We start from the raw sequence: 27,642 nt of genomic DNA on the forward strand, positions 1-27,642 counted from the left end.
CTGTGAACCCTGATATCTGCTTTCCTGGGCACTCTGGGTGCTCTTGCAGCTCAGAGCTGTTCTCAGTGATCCCTGCAGGTCCACCACCAAGGCCTTGGCCTCAGCTGGGATAAAGCTCTGTGCTGCCCAGATCCTGGGACATTCCCCTCTTCCATTCTTCCAGGTGCCTTGGAATGAGCGATTCCTGAAAGGCTTGCTCCACTTGAGATGGCTTTTTCCTGCTAATTTTATGGCTTAAAGGCTCCTCTGATTTCAGATTTAGGGTCTCAGCACAAAACGAGGTTGACCGTGTAGCTTGGCCCATGAAGTAGTCATTTTGTTATGCTGAGTCCCATCTTCCAAGTTCCACACTCAGCATCCAGCTACTTACTCAAGATCTCACATTGCTATCAAACCTCAGACTTACCTTGTCCATATTCGAATATGTCTTTCCCTCACTCTCCAAACCTCTTCCTCCAGTATCACCCATATCAGGACCTCTACTGCCCCTACCCTGGTTGAACCAACCTCACCATCACCTGAACCATGGCAACATCCTCCCGACTGGCCTCTCTGCTCCCAATTTGCCCCCGTGTTTGAAACACAAATAAGATCACCTCACTCCATCTTCTCTAGCTATCAGGGAGAACACTCACTTCCAATGTAACTTCCACAAAGAGGCTTTTCTGATTAGCTGCATTCAGATCATCCTAAAGTCAGTGGCTCAAAACAACAATTATTTTATTATGTGTCCTGATTTCTATAGGTTAGGGATTTGGGAATGTCTTGGCTGATCAATTCTGACTCAGAGTCTCTTGAGTGGTTGCTGGCAGATGGCTGGAGCTGGCGTCCTGGAGCAACTGGGGGCTGGCTGGCATTTCCTGCTCTCTTCTTGTAGCATCTCTTTGTAATCTAGCTTGAGCTCCCTCACAACATGGCTGCATCAGGGAGGGTTGTTAGATAGCTTACAGGTGTTTGGGGACTTCAAGACCACATATTCTAGTAAGGAGGGTGACAGCTGTCCCACCTTTTATGTCCCAGCCTCAGAAATTACAGTGCCATGCCTGACATCCCATGTTGGCAGAAACCACCACAAAATCCCACCTGGCTTCAAGGGGAGGAGACATAGACCCACATCTGTCAATGGAAAGAGTGTCAAAGAATTATAGACATATTTAAAAATCACCACAGAGGCCATCCCTGATGTTCCATGATGGTACCCTGAATGTTTCCTTATGGCACATAATGCAATTTGCAATTCTGTATTGATTCTTTGACTGTGTATGTGATGTTTAGTTCAAAAGCTACTCAAGGGCAGGGACTATGTTTGGTTCACCAGTAGACGCCCCATGCTTGGAACTTAGGGGAAGATCAATGAATACGTGAATGAACGAACGAACGAATGAATGAATAATTAAGCAGATGCTGTTGCTGAAAAAAATCACAATATGACAAACGAAAGTAATTCCTAGGTTACTAACTCTCTTGCATTCTGTTTATCACAACTCTCCTCTAATAACATCTGTCACAGAAAAGCAGAAGAGCAAAGTCGGAAAGGACCCATGGGGTAAATCAGAGAGTGACTCTATTTGCCAAGCTTTCCAGCATTGTGGAAACTCTGTAATGCCTCAGGCCAGTTGTGGCCCATGCTCCTGAGGTCAGGGGCTAGTTAACCTGGTAGAAAATCCAGTTAGGCTGTCAAGGGGAAGTTTGAAGACAGTGTTTATATTTAATTTCCAGAGGAGCCTGACAGAACGCCCAAATGAAATGGCGCTGTTCACCCATCTGGCTCCCTAAGTGTTATGATGTTTTTCACAGTATGTTAATGGGGAGATGAATCCGCCGACTCTGTCTAGCAGAGGGCATGTGCGTCATCCCACGTTGCCTGGGAAAACAAGCATTAACAAGTGTGAGCACGGGTCGCCGTGGAAATGGTACAGAAGGGGGCCCACGGCAGGATCATTAGTGTTACTTTGCCCCTGGAGGAAGAAGGCCCTGCATCATTTCCCATCCAGAGTGGGAAAGGGAGAGAGACTGAGAGATAAAAAGGAAAATAAACAGCTTTTTTTTTTTTTTTTTTTTTTTTTTTTGAGACAGAGTTTTGCTCTTGTCGCCGAGGCTGGAGTGCAGTGGTACAATCTTGGCTCATTGCAACCTCTGCCTCCCAGGTTCAAATGATTCTCCTGCCTCAGCCTCCTGAGTAGCTGGGATTACAGGTGCATGCCACCATGCCTGGCACGTTTTTGTATTTTCAGTAGAGACAGGGTTTCACCATGTTGGTCAGGCTGGTCTCGAACTCCTGACCTCAAGTGATCTGCCCGCCTCGGCCTCCGAAAGTGCTGTGATTACAGGCATGAGCCACAGCTCTGGGCCATAAATAGCCTTTTATAGCAATAAGGTGTGCTCAGAAAAATCCCTGATATGGCATGAACTCTTTGCAGCGGCAGAGTAGAAGTCACAGGCAGGGAGGAGAGAGGACTCCCCAGGCCAGCATCTTCCTTGTCACCATCCCACAGGTGGGATGTCCAGATGCTGACTATGTTGTTCGCCCAAACAGGGAAAAGTTAAGAAGCCAGGAGGTCAAATGCCAGAGGGTCACACGTGTGCACTGTGCTCCAATGTTGACGTTGGTAGAGTTGGTTTGATTTAGGGCTCGTGGCGGCAGTGTGATCTCAGTGCAGCACTGTGCTGTCCAGGGGAGTTAGACCCTGGCCATACTCCCACGTGCAAGTGCCACTTCTGCCAGTTGTGGCAGTGTGACCCTGGTGGGCTGGTGGGGCATTCACCCCCTCTTTGTTTCAGTGCCCTGAACTTTGAAGTGAGAAAAGGCCACTGGGAGGATTAAGTGGGATTAAAAGAGTTAATATGTGTCAAAGTGGTTAGAAGAGTGCTAGTACTTAAGTGTGATGTCAGTGCTTGCTGTGTTCATTACTATTACAGTATACATGAATTACTTGGGCAGGTTGGGAGAGGGGTCTAGGTCATCAGGAATCGGCGGCATCACTAAGCAAAAGATACAAAGTCTTCCTGGCCTTAAACGTGGCTTTTGGCTTTTCAGGGCTGGAAAGGAGAGGAACAAAGCAGACAGATATGCCCTGGACTGCCAGGAGAAGGCATACTGGCTGGTGCACCGATGCCCGGTGAGTATCCTCCTGCCTGGTGTCCTCTGTCTCCTCCTGTGCCACCCACCTCCATCCTGTGCTCTCCATGCCTGTTTCCAAGTCCTCTTTCTCCAGGGTGAGAATTGGATCAGCAGGAGGAGCTGCTCAGTGTCGGGTTAGCATCCCAGGGCCTCTTGACCAGAAAAGGAAGTTCTCTGTCTGGATGGGGTCTGCTTATGGCCCATGTGTTGGTGTTAGGTAGGGAGGGACCTGAATGAATTTGTCTTTTATGGGGGCTGGGACTTTTTTTTTTTTTTTTTTTTTTTTTTGCTAGGATATCATACCTTGGGAAAGGAATATAAGGAGAAAAAATTAGAATGTAGGCCCCAATGGAGGCTCCAATGCAGAAAAATAGAGTCCCGTGAGAATGGAAACTGCATGGCCAAAGTTCTCCTTGGTGTCTCCTGCTCCCTCGCCTTTTGCTCTCCTAGATCCAGTTCCCAGCAGCTGAGATGGGAGGAGGAGAAAGAATACGTCTGTGTCGAGCTGCTTCTTGCTTGCAGCACACTGAATCTCTGGCTTTGGGACTTTCAGTGGCCTAGAGAGACAAGCTGTACAGAGCTGGTGTAACTTGCCCCAGATCATCACTGGGAAATGGTAGCCTCATCCTGCAGCACACGGAAGTGGGCTCTGACTGCCACATACTGGGATGAACTCTGCTGCCTCAGTTTCCTCCTGTCTCAGCCCCCTGTGCTGCCTGTGGGTCAGGGGAGGTAGGAGATGTGAATGAGATTCCGGAAACCAAAGAGTTAAAAAGAAATGTTCTTCCTCCTCTTCCTTTAGCTTCCTTGCCTGCCAGGTATCAGACATTCTCAGAACCAGAAAGAGAACTGAGTGAGGCCTGGTGTCAGAGTTTATGGATTTTTGAACTTCAAGCCCATCTGATTTTGGTTGTTTTGCTTATTTTATTTATATACTCAAAACAGATTCTCCTAAGGTGTTCCACCCTATAGGGGCATGGCTTTGGATGCTGTGTTGCTGAGGTTGAGGTTCTGAGGTTGATCCCCAAGCAGCTTGTTTGATTTTTTCTTGGCTTCAGGGTTTCTCCTCTAGGGAAACCAGTTTACAGATGTCTGACACAAGTATCTGGGGGCTGGGTGACAGAGAACAGGGTCCTGGAGACAAGCACCCCTTCTGGTTGGTAGCATAGAAGCTCTTTGTATGAGAAGGAGCCTCACATTGCTCGTGTGTTCCAGAAGCACTCTGTGGTGAGGATAAGGAGACATGGTGGATATGCCACATTTGGCAAGACACCTTGGTGCCCAGTGGCACCATGCCTGAGGGAACTCTGGTTCTTTCAAGGTAAAGAATGGCTTCTATATTATATGCAGAGACTCGTCACTGTGGGATTGCCAATGTGACTACATTCCTTGCAAAGTGACATGGACTATGACATAGCTATGCAGTAAAATGAAAAACTGATCAGCCAGGTTCTTCTCAGTTCTCCTGGGGTAAGCTCTCACCCCTCACCAGGCTAGTGGCTGAGTGGCTCTTCACAGCATGATGCAGAATCACATAAATATGACAACATGTCTCTATGACCACCACCTCCCCACCGCCCATCTCCGCCACCATGACCGTCATCCCACCTCCCACTCCCTCACCTCCCTTATCTCCTTGACCTCTACCACATCTCTTATTTCCCCCACTTCCCACTTTCACCACCACCTCCACCACCCTTATTGTCATCGTCATTGTGGTCATTGTCACCATCACCATCACAGTAGGTGTGAACTGAGAACTCCCAGTGTGCTGAGCACTGTGCTAAGCCTTCTGCATTCTTTTTTTTTTTTTTTGAGATGGAGCCTTGCTCTGTCGCCAAGACTGGAGTGCAGTGGCATGATCTCGGCTTGCTGCAACTTCCACCTCCTGGGTTCAAGCGATTCTACTGCCTCAGCCTCCTGAGTAGCTAGGATTACAGGCGCGCACCACCATGCCCAGCTAATTTTGGTATTTTTAGTAGAGATGGGGTTTCACCATGTTGGTCAGGCTGGTCTCGAACTCCTCACCTCGTGATCCGCCCGCCTCGGCCTCCTAAAGTGCTGGGATTGCAGGCGTGAGCCACCGCGCCCGGCTGCCTTTTGCATTCTTATTGAACCTTTGCAGCGCTGTATGGAAGGGCTTATCATTATTCTCATTTTACTGATAAGCAAGTGAAAGCTCAAGGATGTTACTAATTTGCCGGAAGTTACACAGCTAGTAAGTGCCAGAGGGTCTGAACCTACATACCGCTGACTGTGGAACCCCTGCACTGACTTAGCCCTATGCACTTCTGCCTCTCAGGCAATGTCATGGGATGTCTTGGTGCAGTTCAGTCCTTTGGTAACCTCCTGGGTCATTAGAACGTTGCCTGGGTCACTGCTGCTCTAAGAAGCTGAATGCCTGGGTCCACACGTGCCTGGGCCCTCTTTGACAGCACTGGGGACCCAAGTTCAGCTTGAGGCTTTGATGGACTCAGAGTGGTCCTAGAACTTCCAGGACATAAAACTGCTCCACACATCTAACCTCTTTCATGACTGCTCCCTAAGCGAAAACCAGACCAGTAGTCAAAGATGAGGCAGGAGAGTGCAGTGGCCCCACTCTCTGCGATTTTCTTAAAATTCTCCCCATCTCTTGTTGGCCTGTTGGCCTGAGGGGGTGGAAGGTAGCGTTTTTGAAGAGCATCTCAGTCTAGAAATTGAGCGATCTGACTGACAGGCTCAGGAAGCCCCGGAGCTCACAGACTGCCAGACTGTTTCCAGGAGACCCAAACAAACCGTCAGTTCAATGGGAAAAAAAGCCAGCCAAGGCAAACAAAGTACTTGGCGTTGTGGAGTGTCATGGCCACTCCGTGTCAGACTGTAACCAACAGTTGTAGAGTGAGACGCGGCCTGCCATTACTGAACCTACTCATTCACTTGTTCATTTGTCTGTTCACTGATCCATGAAACCTTCATTGAGCCTTGACTTTGTCCCAGGGAAGGGGTTAGGTGCTGGGTGTGAAATAACAGTCAAGAGTCATTGAGTGCTCTTCTGTGCCTGTATTAAGCTCTTGGCACAGATGACCTCATTGACGTCCAATGCTATGATGTAGGGAATATCACCATCCCCATTATTCAGATGGAGAAATTGAGGTTCATTGAAGTTCAGTTGCCTGCTCAGTTCTGGGAGAGGAAGCCACACCTTTCTGATGGCAAAGCCTGATGTGCTACTTCTGTGCAAGGAGGCCCCACCCGTGGTCCCTCTCTCAGCTCAAGGAGCTCAAAATCCAAATTGCTGGAGCACAGGTGAGTAACACTCTCCCAGAGATAAGACCTAAATGCAGAAGGGGCACAGCGAGAGGGTGGTTGATTTAGAAAGGCAGGGAGAAATGTCTGATAGATGCTGTATCAAGGAGATCATCACTGGCAAAGGCCAAGACCCCACGTGGGTGGTGGTAGTTGAGGGCTCTGACCTGAATTCCTACCCAGAGCCCAAATGACACCTGTGATTCAGCATCCTGTAATGAAGGAAAATGATGTTCCTTACCCGTTTTTTACCCAAATGGTACCAAGTACAGATCTGAGCACGATGCAAACAACAGTAAGTTTTGTAAATGAACAAAGGGAGAAAGTGCTCCCTTAGACAGTCATGTGGAGGCCTTCCCTGCATCTTTGCTGTGCCATCTGTGACTTCCTGCCTCCCAAGGATGTAGTCTGAGGCTGCTTCCTGGCGGTGGGTGTGCTAAATCAAGTGATCCCTTATCTGCATATCAAGCTAAATGACCCTTGTTTCAACCACATATGCAGACACTTGCCAGAGATGTCTGCCCTCCATTTCCCATTGAGGTTGGGCTAAATGTCCAACCATGGAAAATGGCAAAATAAATTGAGGTACATTAACATGATGGAACATTGTGAAGCTTCAAATAATATTTTCAAAGGCCATTCATTGACCTAGGAAAATGATCTGACATATAATGTGTTTTTTGTTTGTTTGTTGTTTTTTGCTTGTTTTTGAGACAGAGTCTCACTCTGGGGTGCAGTGGCATGGTCTCGGCTCACTGCAACCTCTGCCTCTTGGGTTCAAGAAATTCTCCTGAATCAGCCTCCTGAGTAGCTGGAATTATAGGTGCCTGCCACCACACCTGGCTAATTTTTGTATTTTTAGTAGAGACGGGGTTTCACCATGTTGGCCAGGCTGGGCTCGAACTCCTGACTCCATCTTGGCCTCCCAAAGTACTAGGATTCCAGGCGTGAGGCACTGTGGCGGCCTGACACATAATATATTATAAAACCAGGGTGGGTGGAATGCTCCATGTGCTGTGGTCCAGAAAAAAAAAAAAAAAGTTAACATATATTTTGTGAATATCTGCTCTATGCCGGGCGCTTACTAGGCAATGGGGATATTTGGATTATGAGCCAAGACAGACAGACAATGCCCGTGACCTCAAGGAGTTTCCTGTAGTCTGGTAGAGAGACAAAGACTAAAATAATTAAACCAATGAATGAGTAACCTGCAGAATACCACAGCAGCTGGTAGGAGGCAGGGACCCTGTGTCCAGTTGGTGGTCAGGGAACATGGAACACAGGATGTGGAGAGTGACATTCAAGCCAAGATCCTCTAGGAGCTGACTTTCCTAACGCTGCAATGTAAAATTGTCTCCCTGTTTCACCTCAACTCTCTTTCTTTCTTTCTTTCTTTCTTTCTTTTTTTTTTTTGAGACAGAGTCTCGCCCTGTTGCCCAGGCTGGAGTGCAATGGTGTGATCTCAGTTCACTGCAACCTCTGCCTCCCAGGTTCAAGCGATTCTCCTGCCTCAGCCTCCCAAGTAGCTGGAATTACAGGTGTCTGCCACCTTGCCTGGCTAAGTTTTTGTAACTTTAGTAGAGATCAGTTTTTCACTATGTTGGCCAGGTTGGTCTCGAACTCCTGACCTCATGATCTATCTGCCTCAGCCTTTCAAAGTGCTGGGATTACAGGCATGAGCTACCACGCCTGGCCTCATCTCTATTTCTTTCCCCTGTCTTATTTTGTTTAGAAAACGAGTTAGTGTTTTATTTATTATTTGTTTTCTATTCCATGCATCAGAAGAGTCTGATACTTTTGGGAAGAGAGTGAAGCTGAGAGAAGGAGGGGCAGGGGGACACGGTGGAGTGCCACCGAGAAGTGACCATCAGCTCCCACGCTGGCCCTCCTCTGTATGTGGGTTCCTGGGAACGTCGCCTCCTCACCAGCAGTTGTCACGAGTACAGGAGCTCCTTTCCTGACCTGAACGATGAGGCATTGAGCAAATTGCCTCTTCGGCTTACACCCAAGGGATGTTGTTGGCGGTGGCAGGGTCACACCCTGGTGTTCACAGTTCCTCAGGATGAAGGAGGGGAGCTTGCAGGTCTCTGAAGGCTTCCTGTGTGAGGCACCAGGGCAGAAAGCGCCTGCTGCCTCCTTATCTGCGGGCGGCACACCGCAGGATGCATTGGCTGCCCTTACTTCCTGGGTGCTAACAGTCAGTCCTGGTTATCTTCATCTGAACACCCTGTTATGTGCCAGAAACTGCGTCAGCAGTGCTCTGGTGATGATCACAGTGGATCAAAGACTTTACACTACCTGATGAATGAAGAAATGGATGAATGAAAGGAGCCTGGGGGTCTCTGAAACCAGCAGAGGCAGAAAGGCAGCGCCCTCATGAGTTTCAAGGGCAGGGAACTGGAAAAGGACCACGGCTTGATTGGGAACGACTGAGACTCAAGGGCTGCTGCCCACAGAGGCTCAAGAGCCAAGGCAGCAGCGGCCAGAGGACTGTGCCTGGCTGTTCTGTAGGGGAGGCGTGGAGAGCCAGGTTGGGGCTAGAACTGGACAGACTGGCAGAATCATGAAGCTCAGTGGGTGGCTGCGGATCTGAGAGTCTAAGGCCATCTGGTCTGGGCAGCTGAGGGCACAGAGGAGTCTATCTCAGTTATGCAGTGCACTGTTGAGCACTGGGGCAACCAAATTTATGTCAGAGCCTGGGGCACGTTGGAAGGAAAGAACTAGATAACGAATTCAAGACTTGAGCAGGTGACCACATTGAAGTCACTGAGGCAGTGAGCACCTGTGGAAGAGCAGCCAGACAGTGGTTGTAGGGCGTCATGGGCACAGGCTGTGTGTGTGTGTGTGTGTGTGTGAGTGCATGTCAGTGTGTCTGGGTCGGCATGTATGTGAGTGAGAGTGTGCGAATGTATGCGTGTGAGTGTGTGTACATGTGTGCATGTATGTGAGGATGTATGTGTGTCTGTGTGTTGGCGTGTCAAGGTGTGAATGTATGTGAGCATGTGTATGTATGTGTGAGAGTGTGTGTAGATGTGTGCATGTAAGTGAGCATGTATGTGAGTGTGAGTGTGCATATGTATGTGTGAGAGTGTGCCTAGGTGTGTGCATGCATGTAAACATGTATGTATGTGTCAGTGTGCACATATGTGTGAGTGTGTGTGAATGTGTGCATGTGTGAGCATGCATACGTGTGTGCATGTATTTGAGCATGTTTTTGTGTATTCATTCTCATAGTGCTATAAAGAAATACTCAAGACTGGGTAATTTATAAAGGAAAAAGGTTTAATTGACTCAGTTCTGCATGACTGGGGAAGTCTTAGGAAACTTACAATCACGGTGGAAGGGGGAAAGGCACGTCTGACATGGTGGCAGGCGAGAGAGAGCGAGTATGTGAAAGAGGGACTGTCAGACACTTATAAAACCATCAGATCTCATGAGAACTCACTATCATGAGAACAGCATGGGGGATACCACGCCTATAATCCAATCACCTCCCACCAGGTCTCTCCCTCAATCCCTGGGGATTATGGAGATTACAATTCAAGATGATATTTGGGTGGGGACACAGAGTCAAACCATATTAATGTGTGTATATGTGTGTCAGGTCATGCATATATGTCAGCATATGTGGGTGTGCATATGTACATGTGGGAATATGCGTAGGTGTGTGCATGTATGTGAGCATGCGTGTGTGTAAGTGTGCCGGTGTGTCAGGGCATGTATGTATGTGAGCATGTGTGAGTATGAGTATGTATGTATGAGAGTGTGTGGGTGTGTGTGAGTGTGAGAGTGTGTGAACGTGCCAAAGTGGGTGTATGAAGTCTGTCTTCAGTTATGCAGGGGGATTTCTCCATAACAGATTCAGGGGGCAACTCCTAGAACCCTTTTTGGCAAAGACACTGACTTTGCTGAGCCCCTGCCATGTGAGGTTAGATCCCATGGTGTTATGCCTTCAAGACACCTGTCTCTACTGTAATTTATCCTTTGTGTGATTAATTGCTGAGTGGCTACCTCCCCCTTGAGACTGGGAGTGCCTCAATATGCCTGCTGGGGAGCAGTGGTCTCGGGGCACACTCACCATGGGCTCCACAGGGCTCAGCACAATGTCCGGCACATAGGAAGTACCCCATAGATATTGGCTGATCAAGATCCACTTGTAACAACTAGGGTAAGGATGGCTGTTCCCTTTCCCTGTCCTCCTCCCCACCCACTTTCTATTGCCTTCTCCTTTCTCTTCCTTGTGTCATCTTGTCTGCACATATTTGCCTCCATGGTAGCCTAATGAGCTAGGTTGCTAGCAAATAAAATACAGGAAATTTGATTGAATTTGAATTTCAGATAAACAACAAATAATTTTTATGTAAATGTATTTTGTATATTTAGTATAAACATATAATAAGCATCAAAATATTGGGGCAGAAATTATTTGCCATTTATCTTAAATTAACTGGACTTCCTACATTTTATCTGGAAGTCTTACGTCTGAGCTAAAACCCAGTCTGATCCCATGGATGAGGCTGAATCTGATGGCAAGAAAGCCCAGTTGCTTCTAAACTCTCTGCTTCAGTGTAGCCAACCTGGTTGGTCACGTGGGCTGAGCAATGGGTGGATGCCTGGCATCACACCTGCATCAAGGGAAGTGAAAGACCCAAATTATTGGCCTCAAAGAGTCAAGGAGTTGAGAGAGATCAAGTAAGATTTTCTGGAGAGTTGGGTTACCTGCTGGAAAAGGGAGCTAACAGAGATTATAGTCCCAGTTTTGGGCCGTTCTTTTACATACATAATCTTAAAATGACTACAACCCCTTCTTCAGCAATAGCTACCTTCTGTTGAGAGCTTCACACCCTATCTTGTTAAATCTTCACAAGAACCTACCACGTAGGAGGCTTCTTCTCTGTTTCTTAGAGAGGTTAGTGAGTGCTGAGACAAGGAGTGTTTTCCAAGCTCTTCTGCATAGCTGGGAAGTGGCAGAACCAGGAGTGGCACCCAGAGGTGCCTGACAAGCCTGGACTCTCCCAAAGCACTGCTCTGTCACTTCTCTTTTCCCACCTAGCCCAAGACGAAACCACAGAGTGTGGGGAAGCACTGTGGGAAGAGTCAGGAGGCCCATGTATTAGTCTCAGTGAACTCTTCTGGAGCCTGCATGTTACCCATCCATATGTCCACTCACTCATCCATCCATCTACTCATTCAACCATCCATCCATCCATCCATCCATCCATCCATCCATCCATCCATCTCTCCCTCCCTTCATCCATTCATCCCTCCATGTATCCATCCCACTATGGTGCTGAGTTTGACATCCATCCACCCATCCATCCATCCATCCATCCATCCATCCATCTATCCATCCATCTCTTCACTCATCCATTCACCATCCATCTACCACCGATTTACCCATTCATCCATGCATCTGTCCCTCTGTCTATCCATCCCATTATGGTGCTGAGTTTGCCATTCATCTGTCTGTCTATGCATCCATCCATCCATCCATCTGTCCATCCATTCATCTCTTCACCCATCCACTCACCATCCACCTACCACCCATTTATCCATCCATCCATCCATCCATCCCTTCTTCCCTCCCTCCATCCATTCATACACCATTCCATCCCTCCATCCATCCATCTCACTATGGTGCTGGGGATGCCATTCATTTGTTTGTCCATCCACCCATCCATCCATCCATCCTCCATCCATCCTTCCATCCCTCCATTCATCCATCTCACTATGGTGCTGGGGATGCCATTCATCTGTCTGTCCATCCATCCGTACATCCACCCATCCATCCATCCATCCATTTATTTACCCACCCACCATCTACCTACCACCCATTTACCTATTAATCCATCCATCCATCCACCCATCCCTCTCTCCTTCCCTCCTTCTTGCCACCCATCCCACTCTGGTGCTGAGAATGCCATTCATCTGTCTGGCCATCCATCCATCCATCCATTCATCCATTTACTCATCCACCCATCCACCATCTACCTGCCACCCATTTACCTGTTCATCCATCCACTCATCCATGCATCCCTCTATGGTGCTGGGGATGCCAACCACCTGTCCATTTTTCCATCCACCTACCCACCCATCTACCCATTCTTCTCTCCATCCATCCTTCCGTCTCACTATGTTAGGTGCTGGGGACATTGGGAGACAGAACAGCCCTCATGAAGCTCAACAGCTCACCTGGAGGGTTTACACCCACTCAGAACTTCCTGTGGGCTAGGCCACAAGTTCTTCTCAGCTGGATCTCACAATTGGCAGATTAACTGAGACCCACAGTTAACCAGAAACCAGAGACTCCCTGTAATGATCCTTATGTTGTTTTTATTCCATTTAGCCTGGAATGGACAATGTGCTGGACTACGGCCTGGACCGAGTAACCAATCCGAATGAAGTCAAGGTAAACCAGGTATGTCTCTGCCGCATAGTTTGGGTAGGGCCTAGGTCGGATTCTGGGGCTGGGAAGGTGTCCACACGTCTATTCATGTCTGTTAGGGCAACGATATCGCCCCTTTGAGACTGCCAAAGAGAGGAGGACTGTGGGCTCTGTGGACTCAGGGCTGGAGGAGAAGTGGGACCATGGCAGGGTGCTGGGTAAGGAGAAATTATGATTGAAGAGAGACAGAGGCTGTACAGTGCAGGGAAGAGCTAATGGGATCTAGATGGCTGGTTTTCAAACTTTTCTGAGTCACTTCCCCCCTTGAAAATCTGACGAAAGTTATGAGCTCATTCCACTCAAAGATGCACAGACAGACGTTCTGTACACACTTTCAGCCAGTTCCTTGATCCTGAGGAGAGTGTAGACCCCAGCCTCAAAACTCTTGAATCAGCTTTGGATTTAACCTTAATCCGTGACAGGACCTGGAATCTAACACTTGCTTTCACATGCCAGTGGAGGGGGATCTTTGTAAAGATTCTCCAAGCAGGTTTCATTAAAAAAAAAAATACCCTTTCCTCAAATAGGCCATCTTTCATGATGGATAACCAATGTCCTATGAGTATTTATTTATTTGTAGAAATACAGTTCATAGGCCGGGCATGGTGGCTCACGCCTGTAATCCCAGCACTTTGGGAGGCCGAGGCGGGCGGATCACGAGGTCAGGAGATCAAGACCAGCCTGGCTAACATGGTGAAACCCCGTCTCTACTAACAATACAAAAAATTAGCCGGGCGTGGTGGCGGGCGCCTGTAGTCCCAGCTACTCGGGAGGCTGAGGCAGGAGAATGGTGTGACCCCGGGAGGCGGAGCTCGCAGTGAGCCAAGACTGTGCCACTGCACTCCAGCCTGGGGGACAGAGCGAGACTCTGTCTCAAAAAAAAAAAAGAGAAATACAGTTCATAAGCTGTTGAACCCATGGCCCTATTGACATTTTGGGCCAGATAATTCTTTTTTTTTTCTATTTATTTATTTAATTAATTTATCATTTGAGACAGGGTCTCACTCTGTTGCCCAGGCTGCAGTTCTGTGGCACGCTCACAGCTCACTGCACCCTTGACCTCCTGGGCTCAGGCGATCCTCCTGCCTCAGCCGCCCAAGTAGCTAGGACCATGGGCACATGTCACCATGCTTGGCTAATTTTTAAAATTATCTGTAGAGACAGTGCCTTTTAATGTTGCCCAGCCTGGTCTTGAACTCCTGGGCTCAAGCAATCCTCTTGCCTTGGCCTCCCAAAGCACTGAGATTACAGGTGTGAGCCACTGTGCCTGGCTCAGATAGATAATTCTTTGGTGAAGTTGTCCTGTGCATTTTAGAATGTTTAGCAGCATCCCTGGCCTCTGCCCATGAGATATCAGTACCTCCATTCCTCTCCCTGCCCACCTAAGCCCCAGTCCTAACAGTCAAAAACGTCTCCAGACATTGCCCAGTGTACCCTGGGGAGGGAGTCAACATTGCTCTGGCTGAGAACCACTGATTCCAATGAACCGGCCTAGATCCATTTAAACAGGTCTTAGATGGTTTCATTGCTTTCTGTCAAACATTGTCTTTAGGTAGCAAGGGTCGTCATCTCTTTAGCCTAGGGTGTATGTATAGGGCTCTGCAGAGCCTTAAGGCATGAGTGGGGGCCTGTAGGGGTGTGCAGGGGAAGGAGGAGGGTGGAAGTGGAGGGGAAAGAAAAAGGAGCCAGAAATGTTGGCAAGGCAGCTCTGGGACAGTGTTTGCTTTTGCTCCCTGGAGAGTGTCACCGGGGGAATCATTAGGTCTCTTGTCCACAAGCCGTAGAGACCCTTCCTTTGATACACACGGGGCGCAGTCAGCCTTAACTCCGCTGTTCCCGGGGCAGCCTTTCCTGTGTTCCCCTTGTCAGATAACAGATCACTGCTGAGGCCTTGTAGGCTTGGTTGCCATGGAAACAGAATCCTCGAGTAAAAGACTGAACCTGGGTGGAAGGTTTGCTTTTTTTTTTTTTTTTATGGCTAACTAGCAGCTCTGGAAACCTCTTTCCTGGGGAGGAGAGAGAGGGTGGAGGCAGAAAGCACATCACTCATTCTGACATAGGGGGTGGGAACCAAGGGGCACCCCTCCGTGACCCAAGCCAGGATACTGCTCTGCTGTGTGTCTGTGTGTGTGTGTGTGTGTGTGTGTTGGGGGTGTTAGGCAGGACCTTAACTTCATCCATGTGAGAGGGAAGCTAAGGAGCTGAGCTGCTCCATCCTGGATGTGACTTCCGAGGAGGGTGACCAGATTACTGTCTTTACTGGGGAGGCATCTTTGTGCCCCTTGGCCCTCAGAGCCCATTTCTTGCGGATGTGGATACTGGCAACACTCTCAGCCCAGAGCCCAGTGGGCAGGCTGGGTGTGCGACAGAGGGTGCCTTTGCCATGGTGGGGTGTGATAGCGGCCATGTCTCCGCTGTTGCTTACCATTATCTTCTCCGTCTTTCTCTCTCTCTCTTCCCAGCTATCTTTTTCCCGTGCACTCTGGCTGCTGTGGAATAAAGTATTAAGAAGAATAAAGAACTGCAATTCTCATGCATGCAGAGCCCCTTCCAGCCCTCCCCTCAGCCAGCCCCAGCATGCTGTGGTTTATCTGTCTGCAGCATTTCCCGCTGTCTGCGAGTCCCCTGTGTTCCTGGGTTAATCTGCCCTGAGAGGAGAGGGTCGCCAGGAGCACGAAGCATCTCCATGAAGACCTGGGAGGGCAGAGGCTTTGGATTTTTGTCTCACTTCAGAGAACTCACGGTGCCTGAACTGGTTTGAAGAGAGGTCATTTTGAAAAGGAATCAATCCTTCTTCCTTTTTAAATTTTCTATTTTTTTTTTTTTTTTTTTTTGAGACAGAGTTTTGCCTTGTCGCCCAGCCAGGAGTGCAGTGGCGCAGTCTCTGCTCACTGTAAGCTCTGCCTCCCGGGTTCACGCCATTCTTCTGCTTCAGCCTCCCAAGTAGCTGGGACTACAGGCGCTCACCACCACGCCTGGCTAATTGTTTTGTATTTTTAGTAGAGACGGGGTTTCACTGTGTTAGCCAGGATGGTCTTAATCTCCTGACCTCGTGATCCACCCGCTTTGGCCTCCCAAAATGTTGGGATTACAGGCTTGAGCCACCGCACCCAGCCTCTTTTCTATTCTTTTTTTTTTGAGACGGAGTCCCACTCTGTCACCCAGGCAGGATTGCAGTGGCGCGATCTCGGCTCACTGCAGCCTCCGCCTTCTGGGTTTAAGTAATTCCTTGCCTCAGCCTCCAGAGTAGCTGTGATTACAGGTGTGTTCCACCACGCCCAGCTCATTTTTTCATATTTTTAGTAGAGACAGGGTTTCTCCATGTTGGCCAGGCTGGTCTCGAACTCCTGACCTCAGGTGATCCACCCACCTTGGCCTCCCAAAGTGCTGGGATTACAGGCGTGAGCCACTGCGCCCAGCCATCAATCCTTCTTTTTAAACTTTTATTTTAGGTTCGGGGGTTACATTTCAGGTAAATTGCATGTCACAGGGGTTTGGTGTACAGATTATTTTGTCACTCAGGCAAGAAGCATAGTACTCATAGGTAGTTTTTCCATCCTCTCCCTCCTCCCACCCTCCACCCAGCCTGGATGTCTGTTGTTCCCTTCTTTGTGTCCTTGTGTACTCAATGTTTAGCTCCCACTTGTAAGTGAGACCATGTGGAATTTGGTTTGCTGTTCCTGCGTTAGGTTGCTTAGGATAATGGTTTCTAGCTCCATCCATGTTGCTACAAAGAACAAGATCTCATTTTTTTTTATGGCTGCATGGTATTCCACAGTGTATATGTACCACATTTTCTTTATCCAGTCTACCAATGATGGGCATTTAGGTTGGTTCCATGTCTTTGCTATTGTGAATAGTGCTGCAGTGAACATAGGCATGCATGTGTCTTTATGATGGAATGAATTATATTCCTTTGGGTGTATACCTAGTAATGGGATTGCTGGGTCAAATGGTAATTCTGTCTTAAGTTCTTTGAGAAATCATCACACTGCTTTCTACAATGGCTGAACTAATTTCATTCCCACCAGCAGCATATAAGCTTCCCTTTTCTCCTTGCCAGCATCTGTTATTTTTTGACTTTTTAATAATAGCCATTCTGAGTGGTGTGAGATGGTATCTCATTGTGGTTTTGATTTGCATTTCGAGAATGAGTAAATTCTTGAGAAGATGTATCTGTTTTCCCCAAATAGAGGGAAGTAACCGTCAACCATAAGGAGGAAGCTCATTAGGTTGGCAGGTGTCTCGGGCCCTGGGTGGCCCACTCCCGCTGGCTGATGGCCGCTGGGAGGGACTGGCCAGGGGCCGGGACCACACTCTAGAAGTGAGTCCTCTTTCAGCTCCAATACCTTGAGGCATATGGAGCCTCCAACTCCTCCCCCCAGGAGGTGATGGGGGCAGGGGCTGCTCATGGCATGGTCACTGCTATCATTTAGGGATGAGGGCAGTGCCGGGTGCTGAAGAGACCCTTGACATAGGCCTGAGCCCCAACTCTGCCACTTCCGGTCCACGTGATCTTGGGTGAGCTCTTTCTTGAGGCACAGTTTCAGTTTCCTCATCTCTAATAGGGGAAGCATGCTAGTTCCTTCCTCAGAGGATTAAGTGGGATCACTTATGTGTAGTGTCCAGAATGCTAATCAACACATAGAGACTCTCCACACACAGCTGGTATTATTCTAAATGTTGTCATGCTGTGAGAGAGAATTTGTGGAACTTGTAGACCTCAGACTCCATGTTAGGGTGCTGTACCTAGCCAGTTTCCTCTTCTACCTCTTCACCTTCTCATACTTCTCCTCTGGTTGGAGGTGGAAGGAGGGGTTACATGCCACTTTCAATCTCTCTGCTTACTCCAATAAGCAGCTGCTCAGAACCTCAGTCTACACTGGCGAGTATACAGATCTTTCGGTAAAAGGCAGAAATACGGCCCAGCAGTATAAACTACTGTGCTCTGCAGAGGTGCTCAGCCTGCAGCCCTCAGTGAGCAACACCCCCTCCCCACACCATATGCTCCCACCAATAGGGGACAAACTGCTTTCTTCTTGTGGCTTCTGTGTGACCATGGCTGGCTGAGGGAAGGGAAGGGGCTAATGTTTTCTGACAGCTCCCTGCGTGCCAGGCACGGAGCTGAGTGCGTCACCCCTTGTCACGGCTCAGCTAAGACTCACTACTGCGTTATGAGGTAGATGGCCACGTTGGCCTCTGTTTCACATTTGAGAAAGCAGGCCGAGAGAGAGGCTGGCTCCCCCAAGGACGCACAGCTGAGAAGTTGTGAAGCCAGGATCTGAACCTCAGCTGATGGCCGCCAGAGCCCACTCCACATCCTGCCTGACGTTTTCTAATGTCTTTATTGTGGCTTTTAGAAGTTTTTCTGGATTTCCTGAAATCCATTAACAGAGGTAATGTCAGTTTCCTTTTTCACGTGGAGAAAATAAAGTAGAGAGACACAGCCTTTTGCCCAAGGTGACCCAGCCAGGATTCAGTTACGTGTTTCCAATTCTGTAGCTCATGCACCTCCCTGATACCACCACTGCTCCCCTCTCCATCCGGCAAGGCCTACGTCCTGCACCTAGGGCCGGCTTCATGGGCAGGGGGCTTGTACAGCCGCCCAAGACCCCACCCTCAGAAGAACCCTTGTTTGGTTTAATGTTCTGTTACCATCTCAGAATTCTTTACGCTTTTTTTTTCTGAACAGTAAACCTGCATTTTTGTTTTGCATTGAGCCTTGTAAATTGTAAGCAGTTCTACCTCTACCGGATGAGGTTGTACCTGGCTGGATGGCTATTTACTTCGCATGATCACAATCTTGAATCCAAGACTCCTTAGACAGCTGCACCCCCTTAATTTTTTAAAAAATCTATCTATCTATCTATCTATCTATCTATCTATCTATCTATCTATCTATCTATCTACCTATCTACCTACCTACCTACCTACCTACCTACCTACCTACCTACCTATCTATCTATTTTGAGACAGTCTTACTCTGTTGCCCAGGCTGGAGTGTAGAGGCACAATTTCGGATCACCACAACCTCCACCTCCTGAAATGATTTTTGTGCCTTAGCCTACTGAGTAGCTGGGATTACAAACGTGTGCCACCATGCACGGCTAATTTTTATATTTTTAGTAGAGAAAAGGTTTTGCCTTTTTGGCCAAGCTGGTCTCAAAATCCTGGCCTTGGGTGATTCGCCTGCCTTGGCCTCTCAGAGTGCTAGGATTACAGACGTGAGCCACCATGCCTGGCTTTTATTTATTTATTTTGAGACTAGATTATAAGACTGGCTAATTTTTGTATTTTTAGTAGAGATGGGGTTTTACCATGTTGCCCAGGCTGGTCTTGAACTCCTGGGCTCAAGTGATCCACCTGCCTTGGCCTCCCATAGTGCTGGGATTACAACAGGTATGAACCACTGCGCCCAGCCCCATCTCTTTTCTTGCCTGATTTGCCTTAACCCCTTGTGTTTCTGGATCTCCCGGTTTCTGACTTTAGATCCTCTCTCTGCTCTCAATGCCAGTGCTGCCTGATTCCTCACGGTTCTCCCCATCTCGCCTTTGGCTCCGTGGCTTTCTCGGCCCCGCACCTGTGTTTCTCTGCAGTTACCTGCCCAGCTACCCATTCCCAAGGTCCTTCCTTATTTCTCTCCTGCACTCCTGCCGGTGGCCTGACCCCTCCTGCCCTGTGATAATTGTCTGCAGCCTCCATCCCGGGTTCACCTGTCAGCCGGCCCAAAGCTATGTAAACAACAAGTCTAGATGTGTCCCTATTTGGGCAACTCTGCAAGGGAAAAATAAGAAGTTGTTAGAATGCTAAGAATCCAGAGATTCCTTAGGTGGAATCTTCCTCCTGTAGCAAAGTGTGTCGCTGAGATGAGGCATAAAGATGTGGCTTGGCTCCAGGAGGGCTGGCAGCTGAGAAAGGAGGGAAGTTGTGTGTAAATGCCAGGCTGGAAAAAAACCCCTTATTTCTTATTTTATCATGAGGTGGTTTTCTTTGAGTTGCTTAGAATTGTGTGTACTCTTTTTTTTTTGTAACAACTTCACTTTAACATAATGTTTCTTATTGCCTTCGACTAAGATATAATAATATTGATAGTAGTTTTGCAAGACTTAGCAAATAAAAATACAGGATTCCCAGTTATGTTTGAATTTCAGATAAGTAATGAATATCTTTTTCACATAAGTAGGTCCCAAATATTGCCTGTGAATCCTGCGTTGTATCTTACGATGAGGGCTAAAATTGTGGCGTGCACGTGCTCAGTGGTGGTGTAGTAGCCCTAATGAGTAGGCTCTGTGTGTGGGTCTCTGTTATGTGCCAGGCACCTTATGTCTATTATCTCATTTAGTCCCTCTTTTTTTCTATTCTCCTTTTACAAATGAGAAATTAGAGGCTCTGAGATGCTGAGCAACTCATCCAAGGTCATAGCCAGGAAGTGGTAGGACTAGGATTTTAACCTTTGTCTGACCCCCCAAAGCCCATATACTTCTATTTCTTTCCTTCCTTCCTTCTTTCCTTCCTTCCTTCCTTTTTCTCTCTTTCCTTCCCTCCTTCATTCCCTCCCTCCTCTCTCTCTCTTTCCTTTCTTTTCTTTTCCTTCTTTCTTTCTTTCTCTTTCTTTTTCTTTCTTTCTTTCTCTCTCTCTCTTTCTTTCTTTCTTTCCTTCCTTCCTTCCTTCCTTCTTTCCTTCCTTCTTTCTTTCTCTCTCTCTCTTTCTTTCTTTCTCCTTCCTTCCTTCCTTCCTTCCTCCCTTCCTCCCTTCCTCCCTTCTTCCCTTCTTCCCTTCCTCCCTTCCTCCCTTTCTCCCTTCCTTCTATCTGTCTCTCTCTCTCTCTCTTTCTTTCTTTTTTGAGACAAGGTCTTGTTCAGTCACCCATGCTCCAGTGCAGTGGTGCCATCCTAGCTCACTGCCGCCTCAAACTCCTGGGCTCAAGCAATCCTCTGGCCTCAGCCTCCAGCAGTTGCTGGGACCACAGGCATGTATCACCATCCATACTCTTTCCTGAATCTCTTCTCCACCACTCCCTCCAAATCAAATTGTCTCTTCACCTTTTAGAGAAGTTCAGGACTATTTTCCCTCCCTGCACGCACTCCTAGAAGAGCAGAGATCCCTGTATGTCAACCTAGAGGAAGCAGATCCCATGGACGGCTAATATTTCCAGGTTCATAATTTATTGTACAAATTGAATTATCACATGACAAGTTGACATGAGCTTCTCCAGGCATGAGTACTTAATGGAGGAGGCACAGACAGTTTAGAATCCATTATGTCGCTTTCACAGCTGGAGTTTTTTTAGATCTTGACTTGGAGTGAAAGGTCATCAAAACAATGCCTCCATATGTGGCCAGTACACAACTCATTCTACTGGTGACCATCTAAAAGTTGAAATGTATTTTAGTGCCTGGGATTGGGCATCATTTTCTGGACCTGCCATGATTTCAATCTAGCCAAAGCCACACATTCCGCAGCCACTGTCCTTCAACGTACGCAACCTGGACAGCTATTTTTAAAGCTAGAAATACAAGCTAAAATTCATGTGGACAATCCAAGGTAGAGGTGGGAAAGTCTCACCTTCAACCAAATCCTATTAATGGAGAGCAGGCTGCAGTTCCATTCCCAGAAGGTAACTGGTAATTCTGGGAATCAGAAAACAAAATAGCAAACTACAGCGCAGAGGCAGAGCCCTAGGGAGAGAATAAAATCAAATGAAGCGAACAGGAGTATACAAATTGTAAACCCCTGAAGACTGAGGTAATGGCCCTAGAAGCAAGTATATTAGGCCAAAGGAAGACCCCCTAGAGGCAGAATGGAAATGAGCATGGCAGAAAGTCCTGCAAATACGGCTCCCTGCAGGGCCCAGAGAACACCAGGCAGCCAGGGTGCGTCCACTCAGGAGCCCTGTGCCCCCAGGTTCTGGCTGCAGAACAGTGGCCGACAGGCAGACAGCTTGATGCTGGGGTCTGGACTCCTTGGAGGTGCTTAAGACACTGGCTGCTGAGTATGGGCCTAGCATGATTCTGGTCTTCACCATCATGAGTGTTAAGGACAGAGTGTTTCTGGTACTTGTGTTTGTCTTGTGTTAGGGCTCTAATTCACTTTTGCTTTACATTTTATTTATTTATTTATTATGAGATGGAGTTTCGCTCTATCACCCAGGCTGGAGTGCAGTAGCATGATCTCGGCTCACTGCAGCCTCCACCTCCTGGGTTCAAGCAATTCTCCTGCGTCATTCCCGCCTCCACCACCACGCTCCCCACCCCCACCCCACCCCGCCCACTGCCAAGTAACTAGGATTACAGGTGTGCACCACCATGCCCGGTTAATTTTTGTATTTTCAGTAGAGATGGGGGAGCTCACTATGTTGGCCAGGCTGACCTTAGGTGATCTGCCTGCCTCAGCTTCCCAAAGTGCTGGGGTTACAGGCCTGAACCACTGTACCCGGCCATGTTTACATTTTAAATTAAGTCACTGGACAGAGTCATTCCATCCTGTAGCACTCTCAGCTTCAGGGCAAGGAAGGAATGGGAAGAGAGCAGGCTAGGAGGAGAAAGTGAACAGGATCAGCTAGTTTGTGTCTCTCAACAATCACTCTTCAGATTTGCAAAGGGGGGAGCTGGATATGAATCCTGGCCCATCCAATTACTGACCAGGAGGTGTTGAGAAGGTTACTTACTACCTCTCAGGAGCTTTGTTTCCTCAGCTAAAAATGAGTATAATAAAATCTCCTTACCTTAAGCTTTGTAAAGGCTCAAAGAAGTGTAAATTGCTTCACAGTAGTTGCTAGGCAGTTATCATTATGTAAAAGTACAGCTCCCCCTTTGAGCAGAGGGCATAGACCAGTAGATGCTATTCTGAATAACCCACTCCAGCAAGGCTCCAACAGAAGGAAGTAATTATACAGTATTAGATTTAAATGTAAGTCCACTCTGGCCCCACGGTCCTTTTCTACCTGAAATGTGCATCTTCTAAAACAGTGTCTTATGTTGGAGGAGAATGGGATCAAATAAGTATGGTTGCCAATGCATTTGGATCATTTGGGGAGTGCTTTCCATTTTTTAGTGGAAAAAAATGCTATTAAGCTTAGAAAATGTCCCCATTATTCTAGGCCCCCAAGCACAATGAAGTCATCATTTATTACATATTTACAGAGCATCTACTCTGCGTTGGCCATTGTGCTAGGGAAGATAGACATGGCCCCCTGCCCTTAATGGTGCCTTCATATTGGTTCATACATTGAACAAAGAGTCACACAAATAAGGATAAAATTCAAATGGTGATCAGTGCTATGAAGGAGCAAGTCAGGATGTATAAGAGCCTAAAACATAAAGAACTACATGAGCCTTACCTTTCTGAGATAACTCTTCCTAATCCCTTATGCAGGAAAAAAGATTTCTTGTGAAAAGCAATGATAGAAAAGCAATCCAGGGAAGCAAAATGAAACCCAGCCTGAGTTAGAAAGGAGAGACGAGTATATCACAGTCTGGATTGGACTCTCCTTTACTCCTTTTCAATGAGCTCATGAACCAGTGTTTATTTTGCTGACTGGCTCAAAGGAAGTAGTGGCCTCCTCAGACTTACAACTCTTTTCCAAGTGAAGACTTGGGGGTGTTAAGCAGCATGGATATTAGCAAGGCAGGAATTAAGAGGCTCTGCGTGAGGCCAGGCAAGGTGGCTCACGCCTGTAATCCCAACACTTTGGGAGGCCAAGGCAGGCAGATCACGAGGTCAAGAGATTGAAACGATGCTGGCCAACATGGTAAAACCCCATCTCTACTAAAAATACAAAAATTAGCTGGGCGTGGTGGTGCGTGCCTGTAGGCCCAGCTACTTGGGAGGCTGAGGCAGGAGAATCACTTGAACCCGGAAGGTGGAGGTTGCAGTGAGCTGAGATCATACCACTGCACTCCAGCCTGGCAACAGAGCGAGACTCTGTCTCAACAACAACAACAAACAAACAAACAACAACAAAAAAGAGGCTCCTCTTGAAGTGTAAAAGTCAGTACCAACCAGCCCCTGGACACAACCAAACCCAGGAGAACTGAGGCTGGGATCACCACCTTGCCCAACCTCCAAGAGTTCCGTGGAGCAGAAAAGCAGCACAGACGAAGCACAACCCACTGCAACTGCAGATCTATGTATTTTAGCCAGAGATAGATCTGAATGGCTTCCAGGAGCTTCTAAGAGCCTGAACATGAAGCCCCTCTTGGAGCTGTGCACGCAGTGCATGCTGGCCTCAAGCCTTTCCATTATGTGCTTTATTTTGGGTAACAATGGTTTCTTTTTCTTTTTTTCTTTTTTTTTTTTTTTGAGACGGAGTCTCGCTCTGTCACCCAGGCTGGAGTGCAGTGGCCGGATCTCAGCTCACTGCAAGCTCTGCCTCCCGGGTTTACGCCATTCTCCTGCCTCAGCCTCCGGAGTAGCTGGGACTACAGGCTCCCGCCACCTCGCCCGGCTAGTTTTTTGTATTTTTTTTAGTAGAGACGGGGTTTCACTGTGTTAGCCAGGATGGTCTCCATCTCCTGACCTCGTGATCCGCCCGTCTCAGCCTCCCAAAGTGCTGGGATTACAGGCTTGAGCCACCGCGCCCGGCCTTATTTTTCAACTTATATTATTGGTCAAATTGTTATGACTCTTTGAGGAATGCATCTCACCATTGCTTCAGAGCTCTCCCCGTTACAAAAGAAACCAACACCCAAGCTCTGTGCTAGTTTTTCTATCTCCTCTCTCTCTCTCTTTTTTTTCTTTTTTGAGACAAGATCTTGCACTGTTACTCAGGCTAGAATGCAGTGGCATGATCATGGCTCACTGCAGTCTCAACCTCCCAGGATCAGGCGACCCTTTCACCTCAGCCTCCCAAGTAGCTGAGACTGCAGTTGCATGCTACCGTGCCTGGCTAATTTTTTGTACTTTTAGTAAAGACGGGGTTTTGTCATGTTGCTCGGGCTAGTCTCAAACTCCTGGGCTCAAGCGATCCTCCCTCCTCGGCCTCCCAAAGTGCTGGGATTACAGGCTTGAGCCACCACACCTGGCCTTCCTCATTTTCTCTTAATCCATATCTCAGATGGGAATCTTTATCTCTCACTCTACAGATCGTTCTGTAGGCACTATGCTAAATTGGCACCAATCCCAAACTTAGTCCTTAATTCATCTTGGCCTTTAGGCAAGCAAAGTTACAGTGCCAAATTCTGCTCCTTCGCTTGCCAGATCTCTTAGTTGGTATTTATTCCACAGGGGTTACATAGAATAGAGTGGAGGCAGTAGAAACAGGGAAATCCTACCTTTTAAGAAAGACAAAAAATGGGCATTTTTCTCATGGGGAAGGATTTTTATTTTTCAAATGGGTGTTTGAGCTGTAATGATTTCATGACATCTGTTTAATGGTTTTGTTTCTTTGTTTTACAGAAACAAACAGTCATTGCTGTCAAAAAAGAGGTAATTAGTCTTCCACTTCCAGGGAAGAATGGTTTTAAATCTTCAGACAGATTATATGTACTTTGCTTTACCCTCTGCGCTTGGTAATGAAATGAAAACCATGTGCTGTGTTCAAACAATTATTTCCAAATTCATGGATGGCACAGAGTGATGAAGCATCTTTTGTAAGCTCTGGCTGGGTCTGAAAAACCCCTCAAAGGCACAGAGCTGAGGGGTGGCCAGAGAGGACTGTGGAACCAATGCTGCAGGCTGCAGAGACTCTACATCCCCAGCGTGGCCCCTGTGCCTATCATTACAGGGCCAGAATGTACCCAAGGTGACAAACTGCCTATTCTGGCAAATCTTATGTCTGGGGCCCAAGACAGAGTCCTGGGAAGCATTGAGCATTGAGGTGGGATGTACGGTTAGCTATCTGAACGTGGAAGAAGGTGGTGGAGGAGGGGATAACTTGCTTTGGCCAATGCTGCAGAATCAGGAAGTTTAAGGATGTCACCTGTGGTGGGGACCACTCTCTGCTTCTGTCAGCCAGAGGCACGTGAGGGAAAAGTCAGGTATTTGTCCCCGTGTCTCAGTTGAATGCTCCTTACAACTTTTTTTTTTCTGCTGATGCTTTTTCCCAGACTAATACATAATGGCTGAAGGAGGCCACTGATTTGAAGTCTGTGGTCATCTGTCCACCGTGGGCCTGACCCACTGGTACTGAGGGGACTGGCTTTGGGCATGGGGTGCGGCTGTGGGTAAATGGCTTCTGGGTTTGGAGGCTGTGTGTAGTGACACTGAAGGGTGAGGGGTTGAACACCTTCTGACAACTGTGTCTCTTCCAGATCATGTATTACCAACAGGCCTTGATGAGGTCCACAGTGAAGTCTTCCGTGTCCCTGGGAGGGTATGTCTCTGATTTGTTGATCTTGCTAAAGTCTGAGCAATAGGTAAGACAAGAGGAGAACTTATGTTTTAAGGCAAACTCAACAGTTCCTGGGCTGATGGACTGAAGATTCAGCAGAACTGCGAGGGACAAAACCAGTCTCTTGGGGGCTTAGTTCCTAGTTCATCTCTCAGAATAAGCCTCCGGGTCTCAGCCGGGTGCGGTGGCTCAAACCTTTAATCCCAGCACTTTGGGAGGCCGAGACGGGCGGATCACGAGGTCAGGAGATCGAGACCATCCTGGCTAACACGGTGAAACCCTGTCTCTACTAAAAAATACAAAAAAAAAAAACTAGCCGGGCGAGGTGGCGGGAGCCTGTAGTTCCAGCTACCCGGGAGGCTGAGGCAGGAGAATGGCGTAAACCCGGGAGGCGGAGCTTGCAGTGAGCTGAGATCCGGCCACTGCACTCCAGCCTGGGTGACAGAGCGAGACTCTGTCTCAAAAAAAAAAAAAAAAAAAACCTCCGGGTCTCATCTTGGGTTAGACAAAATCAAGGGTAGGTGAGATTCTAGAAAAGACTGTTATGTCTCTTGGAATCCACTAATGTGTGGATGGGGAAGTTGGAAAGAGTTGGAAGTCCGTGGACTGAAGACCCTGTGAGGATCCAAGACAGCCTGGGTTCCTATAGTTACCCGTTCCAATTCATTAGGGGTGTGTGAGTCATGTTTACTGGTTCCATGTGCTACTAAATGTCTGTCGTTCATCTTTGATTTAAAATCCCCTTAAGATAAATTGGACATTTATGTTTGATTTGTTGAACTTTCTGGCTACCTTGACCCAGCCCCGCATAGGACATCATCTAGGAGACAAGAAAGAGCTGAGTGCCGCCTCCCACATGCAAGCAGTTATTCCTTTAAAATGCGGAATTTATTTTAGGAGCACATTGCTAACTCTGGGATTTTCCTGCACACATGAAAATAAACTTGGCTTATTCCTGGGAGGCACGATGTGACTAATCATGTATTCTAACTGTGTAAGACTCAAGTCATGGTACTAATCGGGACTGAAGATGCTATGTTTTGTTTAGTGCCTTCCTTCAATATGGTTAAGGGTTGGGCTCTTGTAAAAATCTTTTACGTCTTCCTATGTCCCCAGTTTGCAAAAATGCCACCTGCCTGAGAAAATATGCCCTGACCCCACCCACATTTCAGTGACTCTGCTGCTACTGAGCCCTGATCCTAGCTGAGGAGGGCACCTGTGTACTCAGGGGCACTCACTTTGGGTTATAATAATCCTCATTATTCTATGATAAACTCAAAACCATGTACTTCTGTGTTCCATAAACCCAGTTTCATGAAACCAAACAGAAAGAAAATGAAAGGAGACCCAAGGATATTTCTTAGACATACTTTCCAATTTTATTTGTCTCCGGACCTTATTACCATAATTTTGACATCATTAGTGTTTTGACCTGTGAACCAGTTTTTTTTTGTTTGTTT

The 27,642-nt window shown here is 47.6% G+C and overlaps 1 protein-coding gene across 13 annotated transcripts in view; it reads left to right on the plus strand.

Annotated features, from left to right (window-relative positions):
- RGS9 (regulator of G protein signaling 9) overlaps window positions 1-27,642 on the plus strand; it is a 100,860-nt gene that overhangs the window by 35,882 nt on the left and 37,336 nt on the right. For 5 of the 13 annotated variants that reach the window (XR_012426029.1, XM_065531864.2, XM_045374569.3 and 2 more), the window contains 4 exons: window positions 3,038-3,119; window positions 12,753-12,824; window positions 25,249-25,278; window positions 26,103-26,164. Coding sequence is in view for 11 of the 13 variants with exons in the window: in XM_065531864.2 (XP_065387936.1) it covers window positions 3,038-3,119; window positions 12,753-12,824; window positions 25,249-25,278; window positions 26,103-26,164 (246 nt within the window). In the remaining 2 variants the exon portion in view is untranslated. Of the gene's footprint in view, window positions 1-3,037; window positions 3,120-12,752; window positions 12,825-20,896; window positions 21,008-21,132; window positions 21,214-25,248; window positions 25,975-26,102; window positions 26,165-27,642 lie in introns of those variants that run through there. The other 8 variants (XR_012426030.1, XM_045374568.3, XM_074020142.1 and 5 more) reach the window with 7 other exon arrangements.

This window comes from Macaca fascicularis, chromosome 16 (genome assembly GCF_037993035.2).
Source record: "Macaca fascicularis isolate 582-1 chromosome 16, T2T-MFA8v1.1".
Taxonomy (NCBI): Eukaryota; Metazoa; Chordata; class Mammalia; order Primates; family Cercopithecidae; genus Macaca; species Macaca fascicularis.